This window comes from Astyanax mexicanus, chromosome 16 (assembly GCF_023375975.1).
Source record: "Astyanax mexicanus isolate ESR-SI-001 chromosome 16, AstMex3_surface, whole genome shotgun sequence".
Taxonomy (NCBI): Eukaryota; Metazoa; Chordata; class Actinopteri; order Characiformes; family Acestrorhamphidae; genus Astyanax; species Astyanax mexicanus.
Window position 1 is genome coordinate 29,833,735 of NC_064423.1, and position 24,482 is coordinate 29,858,216.

General features: G+C 37.8%; 1 protein-coding gene across 1 annotated transcript in view; it reads left to right on the forward strand.

Moving 5' to 3' along the window:
• The window catches only part of nid1a (nidogen 1a), a 37,406-nt gene that overhangs the window by 7,455 nt on the left and 5,469 nt on the right, over nucleotides 1-24,482 (forward strand). The window contains exons 2-14 of the mRNA XM_007246127.4: nucleotides 5,396-5,698; nucleotides 5,993-6,222; nucleotides 7,032-7,441; nucleotides 7,586-7,723; nucleotides 10,766-11,017; nucleotides 11,816-12,016; nucleotides 13,041-13,271; nucleotides 15,318-15,455; nucleotides 16,300-16,428; nucleotides 16,834-16,977; nucleotides 18,867-18,992; nucleotides 22,179-22,412; nucleotides 23,140-23,312. Coding sequence (XP_007246189.3) covers nucleotides 5,396-5,698; nucleotides 5,993-6,222; nucleotides 7,032-7,441; nucleotides 7,586-7,723; nucleotides 10,766-11,017; nucleotides 11,816-12,016; nucleotides 13,041-13,271; nucleotides 15,318-15,455; nucleotides 16,300-16,428; nucleotides 16,834-16,977; nucleotides 18,867-18,992; nucleotides 22,179-22,412; nucleotides 23,140-23,312 — 2,709 coding nt within the window. The remainder of the gene's footprint in view (nucleotides 1-5,395; nucleotides 5,699-5,992; nucleotides 6,223-7,031; nucleotides 7,442-7,585; nucleotides 7,724-10,765; nucleotides 11,018-11,815; nucleotides 12,017-13,040; nucleotides 13,272-15,317; nucleotides 15,456-16,299; nucleotides 16,429-16,833; nucleotides 16,978-18,866; nucleotides 18,993-22,178; nucleotides 22,413-23,139; nucleotides 23,313-24,482) is intronic.

Genomic DNA, 24,482 nt, shown 5'->3' on the forward strand with positions numbered 1-24,482 from the left:
TGTGTGGGAGGAGTTCAGCATGTAGTTTGGATTAAGGATTTACCAATATGGAAAGTCTGGGTTTGCATTTGGATATGTGCCAGTGTAGATACATAAACATTTATAAAATGTAGGAACTGGGACTTTCACCCAGAGCAATGGATTTGGGGTTTAATTCAGTTTAGGAATTACAGCTGTTGTACGTATCAGTGCTGCACAACTTATATCTCCATTTCAGACGTTCTTCACTTTTTAACATAATGTGAATCTGACAGTTTTTGCCACATTGTTTCAGAATTTCCTGATAAGTAGACCAATAGAAATAGTTTACTATATGTGTCTTTCATGAATGTTACAGGCTTAAATTGAACATTTAAGATTGTTTTCAGTGCTTGGATGCAAATCCTGTAGTCTAGAACACTTGGAATTCCCCAGTTGTTGAGTTTCCTTCCTTGAGATGATATTTCAGGTCTCTATGGGTGGTTCTTTCTCAGTCTTCCGTTTTGTCTTTAACAGGCTCTGTATTGTTGGTGATTGATTCAATTTCTTTGCCTTCATATGCTCTTGATGTGTGTTAGCAGCATATTTTTGGTTTATTTTCACTCTGTACAATAAAGCTTCATCCTTTGTTCCAAGTTTTGTTGCAGTTGAACCAAGTTTATTAGGCTTTATATACATTAGAATTTATTCTGCTATATTTATCAGCAATCAACCCATTAATAAACATCAGGGACTCAGTTCCATTAGCAGCTATGTTTGTTCATGCCTTAAAACTGCTTCTACCAAGTTTGACAGATGGTATGATATGCTTCCATATACAAAATTAATAGAATAGCTGTATGTGTGTTAGGCTTTAAGTAATACCTCAGAAGCTGGCTTGGGAATGCCCACTTTTGCATAAGTTGTGAGACTTTATCTTGTGATTAATGCTGGCACAATTCTGGCCAGTATGACAAGGTGAGATGAATCATCATATTTAGAGTGAGGTCTGATAGTGGGTGCCAAATGGAAAAGGCATTCAATTTATGGAATTAAGTAAGTATGCTTATGTTTTTTAACGTTCTCAATCCACAGTATAATTTGTGTACCGGGGAAATACCTCACAAAAGACTAGAATTTACCACCCACAGTGGACAGTGCAGTATGTGGTTATGATTGTGACTAACAGTGTCCTGCTGCAATAGTCTATGTCATGAGACACATAATTAGTATAATTTAGCATGTCAGTATAGTTTTCACAGTTGTTTTGATGGCACCACCTGTACAAAAGGTATTACCTCATCAGGCTCACACATCTGGGATAATTGTACAGAACCTGTAAAGCAGATGGTCTCCATTATCTGGCACCTTCGTCTTTTAACACCTCTCTCAAATGTCCCACCTCCTCGATACTGTAGAGCCCTGCAGTCACTTATAATACTGAGCTGGTGTTCTCAAGGCCATACTCTGGATTCCTCACATTTTTAGAGCGCAGTGATGGTTTACAGCAGGGTGGTCTCTGATTTGTTCTGCTTCGCTTCCATTTCAAAGTGTGCCAAGCCTTTAATAAGAGTCCGTCTTGTCATTTGCTTCACTGAAGCTTTGCAGAGCTCCACCAGTTCCCCACCACACTTCCACCAGTGATTCCTTCTGAAGCCGACTCTTAAGTGAAACGACTGCATGCCTCCCTTTCATCAGCTGCTTTGGTCATTGGTGCAGTTACGCGTGTCATTAGACCGAACTCCCATGTTGAGACCTTTGACACTCCAGCCGGGTTTATTAGCCTCGCAGACTATAATCAGCATCACTTCAGGGTCATTTGGTGGGAGCCCTTGGAAGCAGCAGGAATGCAAAGTATTTGCTGACTCCTTTCCGCATGCTTTAGCTCATGACCTAAAACTTATTTTGTTTTTGTTCTTGTTACAAAATAATTAAAATAGTTTACAGTATAGTATATGGGCCTTCGAGTTTTACTACAGCAACAGTTAGCATCAGCTTCATAAACCCTAAAACAGAGCCTTGTGGGATACCACAGCCTGTGCTAAATTAAACTGTTAACCAATAATTTGCAATAATTACAACATTATTTAAGCAATAATACATTCTAGGTTCGTGCTATAATGTATAATATTGGCACTGCTGTGCCGAGGCCACAGTTCTATTGTTGCTGTTTATTGAAAGATTTTGAGTTAAAGAGAATGAGAAAATACGATCTGTTTGGTTCTAAACACTCCGTAAGTTTAAAAAGTTCCGTTGCTGCTTCATGTGTAGCTGTGCTGTTCGGCTGGTAAGCGCTGCATCGTTGCTAGGTTACCTGTATGTGGCGGAGTAATATATTTACAAACAATAGCTTTGGTTACAGTGCATTACTGGCTGATAATGGCACTCATGGAATGCCTTTCAGCCAATCATATTGTGGCGTCTGAACAATGAGTAATAAATATTCATAAAAATAATGGGTCTAGGCTTCCTGAGTGATTTTAATTTATGATAAAGTATTGTAAACACACCAGACACAGGTTTCTGAAATTGTCTGTACAATTGCACAAAAAGAAACGCTTCATGCTAATAGAGAATAGAGATCTAGTTTCCATTAAGAAAATTTAACCTAGTTCAACTTTAAGTGAGGCCAGATCATATATCCATTGTATAATGCCTATTGCCTAGTTCCACAGTGCTTTTCTATTTGCACTGTGCTGTCCACTATAAACTGAGCAATATTAAATGCACCCACTATCAGTGTTCAACCTGTCACAAGATAAAACCTCACAACTCACACAGGTCTGAGCATTCTCAACTCAATTCTCAACACAATCAGCAGTTTACAATCTGCTATCCTTTACTGACTTTGGTATTTCAGTGTATATTACTGTGCAGTATCAGAACTGTCTGATGAAAAATCTAGACCTAGTATCTGGCTTTTCAAAAGCTCTTGAAGGACGAAAGGTTGTGGCCACATTTAGAACAGGGCACCATGCTGCTCATATTGGACAAAACACATGGTGACATCCAAAGAATGTAGCCCAAAAGCCAGGACGGCCCACTAACCTAATTGGAAAATCAACAGCTTATGCAGGACCGAGGAAGATCTTTGACTCTTCCAGGTACTGACTTTTCCAGGAAATTTCACTAAAAACAGCAACAGCAAAATCCGTGTTGTCTAAATGTGGATATTTAGTCTCAGTGTTTTATTTATTTTCAAAATCCTGTTCTAAAAAAAGATTAGATTAGATTAGGTGGCACCAACGTTATTTACCTGCTCTTGTAGTTGGCAGGAACTGTAATCAAAGAGCTACGGAAAAAACATCTCGTATCGCTGTGTTACTTTAGCCATCATTCTTCATACAGCCGTTTATCCATGTTTCTGTTGGTTGTCCTTGCTGCACCCCACACCCAACTTCTGGCTTACTTTGGATCAGACCCTAATTCACCCTGAACCAACAAATTACTGCCTTGAGAAGTCTTTAATTGACTGAAAGATGTACTGTATATGTTATACCGTGTACACACTGCATATGGTCAGATTGTTGTACTCCTTATATTACACATTTTGTAATTGTGAGTCTTTAAATGGTTGTGATTTGCACACTACATGACTTTTCAGGGGCATGCGGTCACAAATTATGAGATCTTTCACCAGGATAAGCAGATTTAGTTTTGCAGACCAGTCTAGGTAATAAACCTGCTAGATATTTATCAGAGGGAAAAAAGCTGTAAAAATTACCATAAACTAATATAATTTGAATTGAAATGTGGTCAAATTTTCTGGTGAATACTGTGGACGTTTTCTTTCTGCTTTTTACTGAAGTATGGAGGCATTCAAACAGGTGTTTAGTTTAGTTTCCAGAAGACAAGCTACAGGATTTCTCAGAGGCAGAACACTCTTGTAGCTTATGATTGTGTAGTTTAGCCTGTACACTACATATGGGTTCTGAACATGTAGCTGCTTATGTTTTTTAAACTACAGTTATATTATTACCACAGAAGTTTGTTATATTGTTTATAGCCCCTTGTTTTGGAGTGTAAATCAAGTAGCCACTCCCATTTCAGATTTTTATGCTAGGATTTCTTATACCGTGCAAATCCCTCCTCCCCGAGTGAAACTAATCCCACCCAAAAAATACTTAGAATTCATTTTATCTGTTTATCTGTCTGTCAAATTACCACCACTTATTAATTTTTTAAACGAGTCATACCTCTTTGTGACGAGATGTTCATGTTTTGTCCTTCCTCTTGCTCAAAGTAAAAATTCAATCATTGAAGTAAATTATTGCAGCCGTATTGTAAAATGTAATGGATTGTGTTCCCTGAAGATTAGAGACAGTCACTGCAGCAGAGAGTGAACATTTCTAATGACCTTGTCCAAAACCTTTTGTAGAAAGAGGAAATGATAATACCCCCTATCAAAGGCTTTTGGAGATCAGAGTCAGGATCTCCTGTTCTGGTTAAAGGGTGTCAGACTGTTTGTTTTTGTTTTTTGGAAAGCCTTTTTAGTTTAATGTGTGTTTACGTATTCATCACACAGGTAGCTGTTAACACATTGCTTAAAGTCTTAGAACATGCACACTCATTTTCCAGCAGGACACAGACTCCCCTGCACTTAACTCTCCCAACAACTGCCCAAAGAATGTTACTGTAAACTGTATATTTCGTGGAAGTTACACTCAACCCCCAAGCAAATTCCCATCATCTGTTACTGGTTAGAGTATTGTTGGTTTTGTAAATACTTGGGTCCAGTCTGAACCCAGCACATAGTTTAGCTTCATGTTCTACAATAATATGTCATGCTGCACATTGCTTTCTAGGAACTAACTAAGTTAAATTAAACATACATAACATACAGCCTTATGGAGAGAACACAGATAAGCTGAATTCGTGGGATTCGTGTAATGGACTTTTTTGTTACCCAAGCAGCAAATAGGTATAGCATCTGTTTTCAATCACGAGGGTGGATGTGCCTGAGAACCCAGATGTTTTAAAGCTAGCGTTACTGATTCAAGCAGCAGCTGAACTTGAGAGAGAGGCTGAAAGAGAAGACAAAACTTTTACATGGTTCTTTGTGTTGTAAGGGTATGAAACTGTTGCATTTACTAAAAGCCGGGCAATTATTAAAACATAAATCAAAACCAACATTCAGAAGCTCTCTAAGGCTGGGGAGGAGACAAAACAGAGCAATGTGCTAAAGAGCACATAGAGAGGAAAATTGGAAAATTACATTTTTTACAGATTGGAGTATCTGTAAAAAAAACTAAATCTGAATGGGGAAAAATAAATCTGAAAAAATAAAATGGTGAAAATTTGGGGAAAAATGAAACCGATTTCATAGGACATGCATACTGAACATATCTGTATCTTCCAGCCTGTTATGTTTTGTTGTCTCATTTTCATATTGTATCATTTGGCTAATCCCATCACATGTGTTATGTTATGCCTGCAGGTCAATACTAATGGCTTTGTGTCCATGAGCCAACCTCCGGCTGAGTCCGAGTATTTGGGAAAAATGCCTGTGGAATTTGGCATGATCGCAGCTTTTCTTGGTGATTTGGACACCAGCGATGGCATCGGAAATGTCCTGTATAGACAGGACACCAATCCAGATGTGTTGCAGAAGATTGCAGAACAGATTGGTCAAGCTTTTCCCAAAGACGATGAGGTCGACCTCACTCATGCCCTTATTGTTACCTGGGAGAATGTAGCAACTCGTGGAGCTGCAGAGAGAGGAGACGGTGTGCTTAAAAAGGTACGTTCTTCATCATGCTCCCTAACGCTCTGAATAATTGTTAGGATTTATTAGTTTTTGATGTAAAACATTCCTGTAAAAATAAAATGCTAAAGATTCTGAAACCAGAATGTGGTGATTCAAACCAACATTTCTCTTTCTGTGCATTTCTGGTTTAAGACTATACTTTAAGACTAAAGCCGTCTGTGACCTAAGCTGGACATCTTTATTCAACTATTTGTGTTTTTCACTCAATCTATGTACTGACTTTATTCTTGGAGAACTAAACTAATTATTCCTTCTTTCTTCTCACAGAGAAACACTTTCCAATTGGTTGTAGCTTCCATGGAGCTGACCACCTACGCCATCCTGCTCTACCCAAGAGATGATCTGCAGTACCTTTCTACTCTTCTAGAGGGTGAAAGTACCCCCGCGGAGGTCGGCTTCAGCCAAGGTCAAATTCAAGCCTGGTTTGGTTGGGGTAGTACTCAGGGTCCTTACTACAAAGTCGCCACTAATGAGGATTCACTCAGAGACCTCACAGAGTAAGTGCAATTGCTGAAAATTATTAGATACAAATATTTTAATCAGTTTTATCTGTAGCTATTTTGATCAGACTCACATCCAGGTGAAATGTGTGTTTATGAGCCTGAAAAGTGCTTAAAAATATAGTATAATATTAATAATAACAAAAAGTTTAACTAAATACATGGAATTATTGTTGAACAAGTGTGAAATGCATGTCCTGATGCAATGTCCTGATACTACTACTTAATTATAGTTATTAACAGACTTATGGTAATTACAGTAATTTAAGAATTATGTAACTAAGAGTTTTGCAGGTGTTTCCCAAAAGCCTACTTAGTCTCCAAAATTACAAATAAGTTTTAAATCGTTCTTTTTTGACCTATTATTCAAACTAATAAAATATTAAAATGTTATTATATTATTAAAAAACATATTTCACTTGCAATTTGTCCCTTACAAATATTAAAAACTTAATTAGTAGCCAAATAGTAGAAGCTTAAAATGCTGATTTGTAATTATTTCTTTGCAAAGAATATATTAATAGTTTACTAATAAATTGCTACTACTTTTTTTACTGCGTATTTCTTTCCAGTATGTTCATCAACAAATAGTTTCCTGTACTTCAGTCAATTAAATGTAATAATAAAATGAAACACTCTATACATTTGTGCTCAAAACTGAACTAAAGACCTTCATAGTGCAAGGCTGAAATACCCCCTTACACAATAGTACATAGAGTGGAAGTACATATAAAACTACATAATTCCTTATTCCAGCTTCCATAAGTGATCACAAAGGTTATTTCACCGCTGTCTTTTTCTTACAGATTAACTAATTCAGGAAGGCGTGGTGTGTGGGTGTACCAGATCGGCGCCTCCTCCTCCTTTGACACTGTAATACCGGGTCAGGTCTCCACGGTAACCCCAGAGGAGAGTTCACCAGACCAGGCCATCCCTGATGCTCCAGGGCCAAGATACCAAGAACAGGAGGAGACCCCAGATTACCCATCTTACGAAGAAGAGACATTCCCTCCAGAAACATTCACATCAACAGCTTTTCCAGAAACATCTTTCGAAACAGAAGAGCCCATTTTGCATGAGGAGGCAGTCCCTGAGCTCACCGTTCAGTCCCGAGCAAGCTACCCATTCCCCCCCAGGGCTCAGCCAGTCGTAGCCCAGCCGATAAACCCTCAGGTGGTCGTGGTGGAGGAACCAGATGAAGACCTTAATGTTAATGGTGAGTAGCGTTTTAATACTGACAATAAAAAGCTGATTACCTGCAGAAATAGTTTAAAAAGGTCCATACCTGTGTAAGTTGTGAGGAGTTATCATTCTTATGTCTTTCATTTCTACCATTGTTGCCTTTTGTGTTGTTTTGCAGTGTTTTCTTATTATGAGACGTGCTCCAGCAACAGACATAAGTGCTCGAATTTTGCTGACTGCATAGATTATGCCACTGGTTACTGCTGCCAGTGTAAGCCTGGATATTACGGCAACGGGAAGGACTGTGTTGCTGAAGGTAAGCTTATCTGTAATGACAGATTCATTTTTTTCATTTTTATCTCTTTTTTGCCACATTTTTAAGGGAATTTTTAAGGTTTTTAATAGTGCTGCCTGGTAATTAAAAAAATATTCAAATACGTTACAATTCTCTGTGATTAAGTGACCTACATTTGTTTATTAATAATTAATCTACATTTAATCGCATTCATCGTCAAGGTATTTTAAATTATAGAATTAAATTGAATTTTAGCTGAGGAGCAAATGAATGACTAGCATTAAAGCTCCTTGTTATTAACATCAGTCAGTAAAAAATGTGCTGTAAACACTGTATATATCTAACAACTCTACAATACGTTTTTTGTGCACCTTTATTTACGTAAAAATTACAATATACAGTTATAGAAGATGCTCACACACACTGAGGGTTATTTATTTATTTATTTATTTATTTATTTTGATTTATTTATTCTTAATTAATACAATATAACAGCCCTGCTTAAAATGCTTTAAATGAGATGCATATCTTATCAGAATTATAATTAAACTTATTAAAGTCCCAATTAAAAAAAGAATGTTCTGCATTTAGTCAGTACAGTCGTTACCTTTTTTTGACAAATATTTTTATTGCAGATTTTAGTCAGTACAAAACATATAGCTAATTAGCATTAACAACACTACTATTAATAATAATAATAATAATAATAATAATAATAATAATAATAATAATAATAATAATAATGTATTATTAAAATTGATAAGCAAAATAAAATATTAAAACAAATAATATAAATAAGGGAAACAAAGACTGTGAGCCTTATGTGTTTTTTGTATACACCTTTTAATTTATATTATCTGTCCGGGGACTCTTATTATGAAAATAAACTGGCGGATTAGCGATAATGGCTAATGACTAACTGACGGTGCTAACAACTAATTACTAGCTGGCGATGCTAACTGTATTCTGAGCTGAATTAATGGCTGGTGTTTAATAACAGATGGACGGCGCTGTGCTGGTTATATTAGTAGATTCTGGGGTTTGATATTAAATGTGGATTAGGACTTTGGTTTGCGTCAGTCTTTAGTTATTTACCTTAGAACACGGGAATGCAGCTAGCGGCTCAGTGCTAGCTAACAGACAAACTCACAGCAGTGCGGATTGGATGGTGTTAGCCTGGAGGCTAACTGATTTCCGAGATGAATTAATGGCTGGTTTTTGATATCAGAAGAAGGTTACTGTGCTGGTTAGATATGGTAAGTTCTGCTGTTTGATATGTGAGCTGTCTCTTCATACTTCATATTTAATTGGTTTGTAGAATGTTAGTTAGTTGTGAGTTTGTTGAGGTGCTTTACCAGGTGTTGTGCTGAATTCTAGCTCTCTGTCAAAATCCGACTCCCCTTCGCGAACACGCCCCCAACAGCTGACCCCACAGATTGCTTTTATTTCTGTTTATAAATAAGATGTTTATAAATAAGGTTTATATATAATCTTCCGTTACAGTAAATACTTGAATTCCCAGTCTATGCGTTTATGTCTATACTGCTGCGTGAAGCGTCGACACGCCAAGGGGAGTCTGTTTTCGGCACAACACCTAACCCAACCTAGCTAACCTGTCCTTTTTCCTTTTTCTGGGTTGTTTAAGGTCAGTGTAACTTTTAGCAGTTTAGTTTTCTGACCGCATCAAGCTAAATTCAAAAATAGAAAATTGGGTATAAAACCTACTCATACTTCCATTTAGTATAGTGAAGAAGAACTGTTTTTTAATCCAAATTATAAATTATCTAGTTTTTCCATTTCAGTCTTTCACAGAAAAATGAAAAGGTAAATCTTAAATTTTCCGATTTGTCCATTTTGTGTCTTGTAACACACATCTGATGGTGTAATCCAACTTGCAAATTGCAAAAATAGAAAAATGACAAAATAAAGAAAATATTATTATTTTAATTTTTCCTGAAATTCCGATTGTGAGGGGCAGAAATGAAAAAACTTATAAAAACATATTTCTTGCACACTAAACTACAAAAGTGATATTATGTTTTTACATCCAATTTTCTGTTGCATTTAGCCTCAAACGGTCAAAATTAAATTAATAAACATTACACTGACCGTTTAAAGTCTGTTTAAAAGTGTGGAAACCTTGTTTGGTTTAAACCAGTGTTGGGAGGATAATCAAATTTAATTTGATAAATTGAATTGCTGTTTTAATGCGATTTTTAAAATAAGACAATGGAGATTGTACATCTTTACAAATAGAAGCTGCCAGAGCAATATATTTAGTATTTAGCCATTTTCTTCAGTCAGAAACCTGTTAAGAACTCTTTCCTTAAATTTAGCTAATTGAAATAAAAGCTAGCATGTTGTTTGCACAGTGTTAATATGGAAGCTGTATGTTAAAAAAAACTGTCTGTTTACAAATACAAAAAACTGAGATGGTAATGTAAGAACTATGTTATTGTAATCGAGAATCGCTAATATATCTGAAGATTATCAAGATGTGTAATTTTATTTTATCTATTTTTTGACAATATTGCTCAGCCCATGTTCAGACCTTCTGAATTTACAATTTGGTATAAACCAAAGTAGCAGGTGTGAAAGGGGTCGTAAACCACAGCCTGCGCTTTTCTAGATGGTTTGGACTTTTGGACGAGTCACAGGAAGAAAAATAAAGTGGAGAATATGCAATGCATGTATATAAACTGGAAACATAAACAGCCATGGAAAAAAACATTAACATTAATTAACACTAAATAGCAAAACAAATACAAAATAGATAGAATCCTGCCATGATCACGAAATGATGCAAAACATCTTACTGAATAAAATAAGTGCCAAAAATGAATAAGAATTATTTGACGTACAGTAAAATACTTGCATGTACATTATCTTGTAGTATCTTTAAACCACCTATGTATCATTGTGGATTCCTTACTTAATCAATTATTATATTAAAATGGCAGTTACCTAATTTGTCATTGTATCTTATGGCCAAAACCCCTTTTGATCTTCATGGAAATTGTGTGCATCATCAACTAAGATGTATCTTTCCTTGCCATCCCACAGGCAAGCCCCAGAGAATGAATGGGAAAGTGAATGGCAGAATCTACGTCGGCAGCTCCCGCACTCCAGTGGAGTTCTCCAACAACGATTTACACTCGTATGTGGTCGCCAACGATGGCCGAGCTTATGTAGCAGTTAGCACCATCCCAGACAACGTTGGGCCCTCCCTGCAGCCTCTCTCCTCTCTTGGCGGAGTTATTGGCTGGGCCTTTGCCCTGGAACAGCCGGGTTATGAGAACGGCTTCAGCGTTATTGGTAAGAAAGAAACACTGACTATAAATAGAAGCTGTTTATTGCTGGCAGGTCTCAGTTGGTCTCAGTATGTTTTTAATTTAGTGGGAATTTAGTATACTGGCTTCCTAATAATCTTTTTGCTGTAACTGATATTTTCAGTTCAGTGATTTTATCATGTTTTACTACACCAAAAGTCAATTTTACACCAAAGTTTTCCTTTAAGTGGGCCAATAGCAATGTTCCAAAATTACTTTTTTCAAAATGTTTTTCATTTGATGTCCATAGAAAGTTAAGAAAATGTTTTCTTCTCTTGTAAATGTGTTGTTTTTAAGATACAAGGTTTTTGTGACAGTGGCAATATATACATATTTTCTTCTTAGTCTTAGTGAGCTCTGTTCTAGCATTACAGACTACTTGTAAGCTTGTTGTAAATAGGCAGGGCAAAACAGTGTTTACATAGTATATTAAACTCTACAACTACCATGCTATATGTGGTTTAATATCAATATTTTAACTTTACACATTTCTAGGAAGAAACTTCTTAAAAAAAAAAAAAAAAACACAGTGGATCCTCTTCAGATTCTTTTGATTTCTCAGTCTATATAGGGGCCAGAGGATGATGTGTGCGAGTTCATTTTAGCCATCTCTGCTCTGTGAACAAAGCTCTCCATTCAGCTGTTGTTGCAGCACATTGCTTCCAGCTGACTTCTCGTCCCCCAGAAGCGGCCTTGTTTGAAGTGAAAGCACATGCTGGAGGTCATGCCTCACACTCTGATATGCTTGAACGTCTCTCACCCCTCTCCGCTTCTCTGTTCACAGGAGGCGTTTTCACCCGCCAGGCCGAGGTGACCTTCCAGCCGGGCGGCGAGAAGCTGACCATCAGTCAGGAATTCAAAGGCATTGATGAGCACGATCACCTGGTGGTCAGCACTCAGCTGGATGGGAGGATTCCGGAGGTGCCACAAGGAGCCACCGTCCAGATTGAGCCCTACTATGAGATCTATCAGTACTCCAGCAACTGTGAGTCTGCTTTAGAACTGCAGTTGTAAAGAATTTTATTAAGCCATTCTGAAATTATTGACAGTTATTGTATACATTTTATGTATAAATCTTTTCATCCGCCCATGCCATCAAGAGCTCTACTGATTTCTGGGAATATTTGTATTTTGGTTTGTTTTCGTTCAGTAGAATCATGTTCACATTTAATCTCAGTACTAATCTTAAGTGCAACAAGAAGGTTATAAGTATCTTGGACCCCCCAAAAGCAACATTTTTCTGGTTTCCTGTGGTCATTAGAGTCATGGAGAGCTCATGTTGGTTGGGACTTGAGGAGAACTGAAGGTATAAAAGCCACAGATTAATTATCAACCAAGTTAGAAAGTGACAAATGAGCCAACCAGTTATATTAAGGGTTACAGGGAGTAAAATGTATGTCACCCATATATGTGTATCCATATGTTTGTTGAAACTACTTCTAATAAATGCATTCAGTATTCAGCTGCTGAAACAGGTGTGCAGATGCATACACTCACACAGTATGTCAGCATTGTATTGCCAATAGAATAGGACTCTCTGGAACAGATTTACATAAACCCATTAGGATCATTCCTAATGCCAGGTGTGTGCTAGAGATAAGGTACAAGACCCAGATACAGTTATTTTGAGTCAAGGAAAATTCCACAGAGCCTGAGAAGCTTCAAAATTTTCTATAAATTACTTTTCGTTTGTGGATGTCAAGTTCTGTAAAATAATTCCACATTTAATTAACTACGTTAAGACTTGACCTGAGAAAACACATCCCATTTGGTTTGGACAAATATTGCAAAAGTGGTTCAGATGACCATTAGAGAACATTATGGGATATATAAACAACACCTCAGTGTAGTCTCCTTTTACAGACTCCCAGCCGACCCAGCTCATTGTACGGCCAGTAATTTGAAACATGCACCACCTGCGCTGATTCTGGATCTGAATGAGAACTAAAACATCTGTTTCCTGTACTTTCATTCTGATTTTCTTTCTTTTTTCTCTGTCTGTCTTTTAGTGATCACCTCCTCTTCCACACGGGATTACACGGTCACTCTCCCTGATGGTTCTGTGCAGACCCTGATGTACCTATGGAGGCAGAGTATTAGTTTCCAGAGCTGCCCCCATTCCGAGGCCTCACGCCCCCTCCCATCCAGCCAGCAGCTCAGCGTTGATCAGGTCTTTGTGATGTACGATTCCGCCAACCAGCTCATTCGCTACGCCATGACCAACAAGGTTGGCTCTATCAGTAAGTAGGCATCTTGTTACCAGCAAACATTGTTCTTTACTGCAAACCAGGAATTACTCAACTACATTTTAGTTAGTTAAACATTTGTGGCCACATACATTCAAATGGGTTTAATTTACCTACTGAGTGTGTCCTTCAGTTTCTGATACTCCCTGTTAGTGTGTAGTCATTCCCCCGTAGATGGAGACGTTAGCAGCTCTAAAAATTTTGCTCAATTATAAAGCTTATAACATTAAGGCCAAGCAGTTTTCATAAAACGTCATGAAGAACTGCCTGGCCAGATTTTTATAAGCTTTACAAACAAGCATTTAAAGTAGAATCATTGTACAAAGGAGTTAATATAGCAAAAAAAATCAATGCAATGAACTCACAATTTAGGCACAATGTGAGTTTAATTAAAGTAATATTTTTAGAAACAGGATGTCTTAAAATAAGTTTAACCTATCCATGCTTACACTGGAAAAAATACATTTGACCCGGATTGTAGTCTGCATTAGTGTATGTGGTCTGATGTGTTTAACCGTGTGCATACAGTTTTCGATTAGACCCAAGACAAGAGTAGCCAACTGGGGGGGCTTAGGGGTAACTTTCCTGGTATGAGGGCCAGGTTATGTAAGCAGGCCTGCCTCAGCTGGAGTTTACAGCCAGTGAGGACTAACATCTGTGGAGGACTTCCTGTTGGGGGGCCTGGATGGGCTGAGACTTCAAACATGCGCTGTAATAAGCAGCTGTCTCTCAGCCAGGCAACATGTCTGCTCCCAGCACCAGGAGGGCCACTAGTCTCATGTTGTTTATTCAGCAGATCCGGCCTGTTTGGGATGCGACCATGAAGTATTGTGTGACAGAATATCTCTTAGTATTTTCTTGTTTTTTTTTGTTTTTCCCAATTAAACCTACTAAGCCTTTTAGATTATGGTTAATATTTGACTAAGCTCTTTTTTTAACCAATCAAAAACTTGGCACACTTTGCCAAGCTGCTCCCCCTAAAACCTCAAACTATGAACATTTGTTTTTCATGTTTGTCTGTTTGGAAAGAAAACATCTAATAGGGATCAGATGTGATTTTGCGTAAATCCCACAAAACAACCTTTCCAACCCCTACCAGTTCATGCAGGATGATTTATAACCTGAGCTTGTGTATATAGATGGTTTTGTAGCAGGTACAAGCCACACCCTCATTAATGAATGTATTCAGCTGCTTTTTGTTGCACCCATTGCTGACACAGACATGCAAAAGCTAGAGGACATAAATGTAAACCTACTGGCACCATGCCTAATTCCAAGGCATGAGGTATAGGGATATAAAGCCGTCCAGTGTTGAGCTGTGGAGCTGTGGAACTGTGTTGTCTGGAATGATAGTGATGCTCCAATCTGTATTTCTGGGTGAGTTAGGGAGTGTGGGATGAGGTGCGGTGGTGAACATCTTAACATGCTGATCTCACTAACAGTCTTGTTGATGAATGCAATAAGATTCTCACAGCAATTATCTAAAATCTAGGAGAAAACATTCTTTACTAGACAGTAGAGACAGCTATTTTAACAAAAGCTATATATATATATACATACACAATGACTGAGCAGGCATCCCAACACTTTTGTATATGTATTCTTATCTTTGTAAATTTTGTCCTGACCCCAAAAAAGCTTGTGGTGATGTATGTGTCACAGACCCTTTAAAAGACGTGCAACATTCATTACAGCACTTTAAATTATAAGTTATGAAATTGTTGTGATGTGTTACATCAGGATTTCAAATATTTAGACATGTAGAACACAATAAAAAAACAATGAAAAGCTGTTCTTGGTATCAAAATTCAGAAATTGGTCTAGGCACTTATGGGTTAAATTCCTGTAAGAAATAAAAACAGCTGCAAAATTTACATGCATTCACTGAGCTTCATATGGATTTAGGTATAAACCAGTCTGGGAATACAGACTGGGCGACCCCTTAACCACTACTTTCTAATGTGGTATATGGGTTTTATAATGGCTGCATGTAGACTATCGAGTTCAGACTGGTTTATAATGCTATGGATGCTCTTTCAGGTGGAACCCCACAGCAGAACCCTTGTTTCACTGGGAGACATGGATGCGACACCACTGCCATCTGCCGTCCAGGCCAGGGCAACCAGTTCACCTGTGAGTGTGCAGCAGGATTCACAGGAGATGGACGCACTTGCCAAGGTGAGAACCTCAGCCTCTGCCTCATGCTTATTTACTAAACACAAAGTATTTCAAAGTACTAATGTAATAATGCATATTATTAATTTTCATCTTAAATTAAATACAATACACTGTAAATCCACTGTATGTTTTAATGTTGGGACTGAAAAAGACTGAATAATTCATTCCAAACAAGGATCAACTGATCCACATTGCAGTGTTGTCTTTAATGTTGAGATGGCTGCTGTGTACAGTGTGGGCAGGGCGTATGAGATTGAGTCGGCATAATTCTCATTTTAGTGCATCCATAGCTACAGTCTGGTCCATGTAGAGAAGTATTACCAATAGAATATGGCTATCTGTAGCCTTTTAAAATGTACCTATTTGCACCATTCATAGTCCATATTGTAAATCATGAGCAGGAGTTGTTTTAGGTATAAATTTGAGAAGTTAACTATATTCCCAGGGAAGTAGGGGGAAGTTTGGAGTTCTCCCCACCCTTTATCTTTTTTTTTTAAAGCTTTGTCTGTTTGCAATTAACTTCAGACTGTCAGACTGTGGCAGAAAATGTTGGCCAGACGGTTGGTCAGAGACTGACTGATTTCTCCTATGATCTTCAAAGGCCTCCGTTTTAGTCTGACTGATAAGCAAAACCAGCTTATTTGGAGCATCACATGCAGCATTTACTGTATAATTGAGGAGATTCAAACACAGATTAAAAACTTTATACAGTTTGCTTATGGTATAGTTTGATCTCAAGTTTGGCACGTGTATGAAGTTTTCTATTGGTATTTATTTGATGTTATCTAATAGAAGTGTTGCACATACAAGTTATTGTATAATAACTTTCCTATTCATTTCCTAGATGTTGACGAATGTAGGGAGAATCCTCAGATCTGTGGACCTCATGCCATCTGTAACAATCAGCCCGGGACCTTCCGCTGTGAGTGTATGGAGGGCTTTCAGTTTGCCAGCGATGGACATACCTGTGTCCGTAAGTGTAGTGTTTTGTATGAAGCCTTATTAGAATAGTTTTACTTTACATTCTGTATTCGCATTTGACTTTTTCTTTTACTTTCAATATCAGTGATCTTCCCAAAATAAGACTGTACACACAACAATTGTACTAACTGTTGTACTAACAGCTGTCCTGCATTTCATTAATATGATTAAACTTTTAACCCTCCACAAAGAAGTGTTAAATTATGGATCACTATACTGCTGAAATAGATAGATGTGACCCCAATTTCTACATCTTCTAAATGTATCAGTATTTAATATAGATATCTCCAGATTTCTAAAGTAGCTCACCCTCTTTAAACTTTACACTTCTGCTTAAGAGCTTGTTTTTGATTACTTTTGTCCTGATCATTATCATGTGTGTTTGTTCTTTCTGTAGAAGTGGACCATCCTGTTGATCACTGCCTGAGAGGGACTCATGACTGTGATGTTCCAGAGCGTGCACGCTGCAGCTACACAGGGGCTTCCGCCTACATCTGCTCCTGTCTGCCAGGCTTCGTTGGAGATGGCAGGAAGTGTCAAGGTAGGCCGTCTATTATGATCACTATATGTTTGCAGCGCTGAAAAATGAGGCTTAAATAACTAATAGTGAAAGGAACAATCAAAGCTTTACCAGACACTCTGATCTACATTAATTAATAAAGATTAATGAAGAAAATACAGGAATAACAAGCTTACTGTATTAACTTAACATTGGTGTTAATTGTATTTTGGCTAGTTTGCTATTGGCATTAAGAGAGACAAAAGCTTAACAAACCTCTTACATCTAGTTCATCTCCAGTCAAACATGAGGTTCTCCTAAGTCATTGTTCAAAGAACTCTGTAGCATGAACGAAAGTATGTAATCTAGACAAGTGACTGTGTTTTGCTGTGTAACGAATCTTTGTTCATGCTTAAAGACAGCAGTTTGTCAGACAGTGTCAGAAAACACTTAAAGTTCATTAGACATTACATTACATTACATTTGGCAGACGCTTTTGTCCAAAGAGACATTATTTGCTTATGGCTCGACTTCATTTGCTGTCATTGTGCAGTGATTTAGCTATGCTGTCTGTATGTGGCTATTTTGGTGACTATATATTTCCATCATTAGTTAGCTACATTAGCCTTGTAGCTCCAGTCAAAACCCAAGCAACAAGCACCAAATGTCAGCCATTAGCATTTCTACATTGTCTGGAAAAAGAGTGAGATTGTGTAATTAGGGTTTTTGGCTGAATTACCCTCTTTAAGATTGTAGTCAACTTTAAAACATCTAATATATCTTCTGTATTTTTACACTATTAGTTGCTAGTAAGTGTGAAAACTCTAAAGCTTGCTGCTTTTTAGCTGGAAACAAAAATATGACACACTAGCATCTTCATGAATGTTATCTGTATCAGCCCACTAACTCACTGTCCAGAAACTTGAGGAGCTGTACATTGTATGCACCCCCACGCTCCAGTTCTCTGGGGAGGGGAAGTTTTGCAGATGTGCTTAGCTTCTACCATTTCCCCAGACCATTCCCCATTTCCCCTTCCCCACTCCTGGTTTTGTAATAACTAATTTTGGACAGAACCCAAAGACCCAAATTCCTGTAGCTGTGTTGAAATCGTTTTCTGAGGATATCCGACTGGTCTGCATTGTATTGCACTATGTTGTGTCTAATTAAAACCTTGTATTATTAAAATGCTTACAGATTATATTGATAAAATAGTGAGACACTGGTTCGTGGGTTATTCCTTCAGAAAAAATTGTTTATCCATCTTTTGTTGGAGTAGCTGTCTCTACTGTCCAGAGAATGCCTAATAGTAGATTTTAGGAGTGTTGTTGTTGTTAGGATTGTTGTTTGATTGCATTTTGCAAAGACAAATGATTATTGAGGTCAGGATGTTAAATAATCACAACCCCACCTCATCCACATCTCCTTAACTCATTCCAAAAATACTGGACGGAGCACCATCATTCTGTAGCCTCTAGCCCACATCCGGTATTAGGCACAATGCTAATAGATTAATGTTAATTCGCTTCGGTACTTATTTTACTACAGGGATTAGACTGCAAAACTCTGTGTGTGCATTTGCACATCTTTGTCATCAATGGGAGCAATTTTAAATAGCTAAATAACACATTCATCAAAAGTGGTGTTGACACTCTCAGTCAGTTTTTAGTTTGTCTTGTCCGACTGTCTGCATGTTATATGTATATTTGAGCCCCCCTCCCCCATTTTTAGTATATACCTTTAAAAAATTGGATGATCGGCACAATGATTTAAAAAACTAATTCTAACATTTTGGGATTGTCAGTATACAACAGCTACTTTTATGCCTAATTTCTTAATTGTCACAACTTTAAAATGAATCTAAATATTATAATAAATATAACAGTTATTGCAAATATTCTCATTTTTTGTTTTCTCTTTGCTGTGCTTTTTAGATATTGATGAGTGTCAGGCCGCTCGCTGTCACAGAGATGCCGTGTGCTACAACACAGAGGGCTCCTTCAGCTGCCAGTGCCGCCCGGGATTTTATGGCGACGGCTTCACTTGTACATCTGAATCAGGTAGGTACTCCATCACCAGAGATGCTTTGTCTCTAAAAATCCAGTTTAAGATTAGCTGGTATCTGGTTTCAGATGTTCTAAGGTGGTTGAAAAGCTGGTCTGCCAGAAAAAAAAAAACTACTTTATACTCTTATGCTATCTGGTTCCACCTAAGGGTTCTTCGTCCATCTCTGAGGGAGTGGAGCATGAGCAACTTGTCTGAAGCAGGTGGCATGAACTTAACCAGATTGACCAACTTGAGCTGAGCTGGCCAGTTTTTTCATCAGTGGAAGACTCCTATAATGCACTAGTCTCTCCAAGCCCCAATAGACATCTAAGGGAGAGGAAGTTTAGTGAGTACAATGATTAAAGCTGTAAACAAATTGTAAACAAACTGTAAACAAAGATAAACATCATTTAAACAGAGTGAATCATAGCTACTCATAGTTGTTCTGCGCACACTGAGTGTAGGAGGAAGAGGAACACCCTGGAGTCTGGAATGATACAGGAAAGTGTGTCAGAGGCTGGAGGAAGGACCGTCCACTCTTTCCATTTCTGATTGGTATCAGTTGCATGTAAATGGCAGTGTTCAGAGTTAGAATTTTTAATGGGTACCCATGGATATGTTACTAGTTTTCTCCATATGCATCTGTTTTTTTTTATGGCTGCAAAGATTATAAAGATTTGTTGACTCAGAAGTTCAATTAAGGCACAGAAATACACTATACACAAAATGTTATAGGCAGTCTGCCAAGACTGCTGCCTGTCAGTTTACTGAGGGATAACCAGGGGAGGGATAATGGGCTCACTCAGGCTGTTAACACCCAGCTTGCTCTCTGTCTCCAACAGTTCCCAAACACAAAATATACAACTTAACTCTGAATATATCTGCTCAATCCACATTTAATTTTTTTCCTGTATTTAAGTCAAGGCTTGGGTTCTGAGTGGGTTTGTACGTATGTGGTTACTGACATCCAGTTGGACTTTCCATTAATTACCAGTTTTTGAACCCCTCCTGGTCCTATCACTGATAATAATTGACAGCCATCTGATGGGGCCAATATGCAACCCATGGACAGACATTTCTGATCCATCCATACAGATACCACTTAGACATGTTGTCTAGGATGCAGTTCCTATTTTGTTCCAAATATATTTGTAGCCATTTGTGACAAAACAATTCTCGATTGACTTTAGTCTATTGTCAGTCCAAAACACAAAAATAATCTGGCAACTCTAATTCTGTAGCATTCATTATAAATATAGAGTTTTGCGACACGTTTGCTGTTAACTTTTATTTCTTATCAATCTTCCACAAAGGAACAGTGCATGCTTCCAAATCCGGTTTACAAAAATACAATAGAAATGTGTTCACATTAACATACAGTATTGTGCAAATGTTTTAGGCACCTGTGAGAATTTCAGTAAAGTAAAAGCTTATCATCTATAAGTGTTTTATTAGCTCAGTAAAACACATTACAGCATTACAATAAATACAAACAGCAATTTTACAAAAAGCAGAGCTTTTACAGCTCTGTTTTCTTAAAAACATTTCCTAATCTCTCCTCATCTGAGTTTAATAGAGTTATTACTAGTTCTCGTCATATTAATAACTGGTTTGGTAAATTTGGAGAATCAGGTGAGCTGCTGACGTAACTGAATATAGAATATAAAGACCACTACTCTCTTACATTTCAGTGTTTATGTTGGTTGAGCTTGTTCCTAGCTGGGCTGTCAAAATACAAGATTTTCAACATTAATACTAATTGGGACTCTGCTACAAAGTGTGGCCCAAAAACAACATAATTTACATTGCTGAAGTCTGAAAGACGCTGACTAAAACCATCTCTTTTTAAGCAAAAAATTAAAGGTTAGAATATGTATATTGAAAAGGAATTAGAACTATTGTTGGAATGTAACTCTACCATTATAACTAGAGTTCTGGAAAGAAAACAAAAATGCAAATAACAGCATACGGGCTCTTTAAACTGAAAATGTGGCCCTCTGGGCTCTGAAAAACAGAGTAAACAATGATCTGTTTACTTCAGTCAAATAGTTCTTTTGTCCTAATTTCAGGGCAGGTGTTTCACACTGACGCCTTGTTAATGACCGCTTCTTTTGTCTGAGGTTTTATAGGATTGTACAATTCCTCACAAAGAAAGCTGCTATCCACCGTCTGTTCACTGCTGCTGCATCGCCTCAGTATACTTGGTATACAATTATATTTTTATGATATATTATGTAATAGTAGTGAGTCTGGTATGGGGAGGGGGCCTCAATCCACAATCAGGCTTTGCTCATCATGCTGATAATTTATGTCATCTTGCCATGAGCATGATGGCCATGATTACCTCATAACTTGTTCTACTGGGATGGGCAGGTAACACTCTGTAATCAATTTACATACTGCAATCCCATGACTTTGGGATAGTATGGTCAGTGTACAATCATATTTTATATTTATATTCTAGGTGTTAATTGTTTTTTTACTTTAATATTGCAACACTAATATTACAATAAATAGAAAATAACAACGTAGTTTTACTTCACTGTGCTCAAAAAAACGTCTCCATAGAAGTTGACTTAACTTGTGGAGTTCTATTTCTAGATAGATAGATAGATAGATAGATAGATAGATAGATAGATAGATAGATATTGGAGAGATATTGGAGAGATATTGCACATTATTATTATTATTACTGCACTCATTTTTAAAATTATTGCACATAGTTTCTATTATTTCTAGTTATTATTCAGAACATGGTTTGATAAACCAGTGCTTAATGATGTTAAAGATCACAACTGCTTTCTTTAATGAGAAAATGAGAAATGCAAAATTCTTTCTTGTTACTTTTTGCTGCATTTGTGTTTATCTGTATATGTTCTAATGTTATCTTAGTTTATACTGTAACAACACATTGGTGAGAAAAATAATGTGCTAATTCTTCATCATGAGCACCCTGAATCCTCTTCCCCGCACATCATTCTGAGCTGTAAAGTACTTTGAAGGGGTTTTAGATGAAATGCATGTGTGTGTGTTTTTATGAGTAAGGCAGATGACTTGTTTGGGGTGAACCACAGAGAGCCTGGACTCACAGGCTTTTCCCAGTATCTTCATCACCATATTCCACATCCTCTAAATCTGTGTGTAATTTGGCCATCATCTCTGCACCTGTTCCTCAGCTGCTCTCACTGTTGTGATTTCAGGGCGTGAGAAGACGGCCTGTGAGCAGCACAGAGAGTCTGCGCTGGCCGAGACGTCGGGAGGATACTACTTCTTCCGGCCGCGGCCCGCGGTGGGTCAGTACGCCCCCACCTGTGACGCCTACGGAGAGTACGAGCCTACACAGTGCCACGGCAGCACTGGACACTGCTGGTGTGTGGACCGCAATGGCCAGGAAATCCCAGGAACCAGAACCGGACCAGGCAGCACACCCACATGTAAGCACTGATCAGCCATAACATTTAAACCACCTTTCTAATATTGTTCAGCCTTCAAAACAGCTCTACAAGATCTCTGAAGATGTCCTGTGGAATCTGGCACCAGGATTAAAATTAGCAGCAGATCTTTTCAGTTTTTTAATCAGGGATAGGTCCAGTAATGTGTCTGATCATTCCATAGCATCTGTGTCTTGACAACAAGCTCCAAAAAACAGCACTTTAACAGCCCAATGTTACGTTACTGCAACCAGTTATCATTCCTTATCTATCTGCACACTTCAGTGCACTATTCCAACAGGACAGTGCTCGTCCAAAAACTGCTGCCCATCTCAACTCAACAGCTTGATATTATACAGATACAGATATTACAGATACAGATACAGATATTATACCATGTCCAGCCTCTTTGTCAGAATCATCCCTGTTTCTGAAAATGTGTGGGATGCTTTTAGGTGAACTTTCAACAAGCAACTCAACTATTTAAACTATTTGAGCTGCATAATGAGTGTAATTATAAATAGTTATTTTCTTAGAGATGAGCACAAAGCTGAGGTTGGTATGTACCATTGTGCAGACCATTGGTTTAGAGTTTATACATTGTGGTTGGTAGGCTAAGGTCTACTAGGGACCGCTGTTAATCACATTAAAGCTTGGGATTATTTAAATAATTAATACTAACACTAATATTACCATATGACCGTGTTGTTTTTGTCCATTATGCCTGTAGGTTTGGATCATAATGTGGCTCCTACGGCATTTGGCCCCACACCCAGCACTGTTATAATCCAAGTTTCTCCAGGAACTAACCTCCTTTTTGCCCAGAGTGGCAAAATCGAACACATCCCATTGGAAGGCAACAACATGAAAAAAGAGGAGGCCAAGACCATGATACATCTACCCGTAAGTTCACACGCAAAACGCTTTTAAATGTCTGCTGTTCTAATCGTGCTGATTAATTCTGAGACATAACTGCCATAACTGTGGAAATCACAAACCTTGAACGGTCTGCAGTAATCTCTGCTGGTGTATAAAGAAGGTTAAGAGCTAAGTAGACAAGAGATAGTCAACTCTTATCTGTGTCATGGAGACATTCTCAAGGAATGGCTGTCAGCCAGGCACCTGGGTGTTGAATAAGAGAATAAAATATGAAAAAAAGAGCCAGAAAGATAGTAAAGAGTGAGATAACCAAGAGGCATGAGACATTCTCAGACGTTTAAGAGAATTACTGCCAAGAAGCTGTGGTTTGTACATTTTTCTTTTTTGTATTAAATATATAATGGGTGGTCTATGCGTTTTGCACTGTGCTATGTACATAGTCCCCTAAAAGTGGAAATGGCAGGGGAATTCCAAGGCACGGTAAGTCTTAATCATATACTGTATAAGAGTGGACACAGTGCAAACATTTACTCCTATTATGATGTTTTGAAGCAAAAAGATGGCTGAAATTAAGGCTGCCATCTTGTTTGCACTTATATTGGAGTAAATTGGCGCTAGGTAGCACTGGGAGGAGAGACTCAGACCTCCACCTAAACCAAGGTATGGCCCATTCTTGACCGTACAACTGTACATTGCAACAGTTTTTTTGTTTTGTTTTTTTAACATGTTTTTTTTTTCTTCATCATATATTCCAACAGCTCCCTCCTCCACAACCCTCCAGAAAAAAAAACCAATAAATAACAGTATGTAACAGTAAATAACACTATGTAATGCTATATATAAAAGAGTAGTAGGAAGATAATATGGTTAAGTAAATTAAACAAGGTTTAAGTTTTTCTGATTTAAGGAAAGGACGCTGCCGTCTTGTTTCCACTTGCTCAGCTGAGGAAAATTGGAGCCAGAACAGGCACAGTTATGACAGGAGGAGCTACGACATTTGGCAAACTCCACCCACACACTCTCCCGGTCTCAGCCAATCAGCTTGACTTCTGCCAATCACCCCATTGGCACAGACCTTTTTAAAAATCACTAAATAATTCCTATAAACCATTAATTTTTAATAAAAAAATGGGAGGTATTCGTTTAAGAGGAGCTTGTAGAATTAACTTAACACAACTAACATGCAGTCATCCA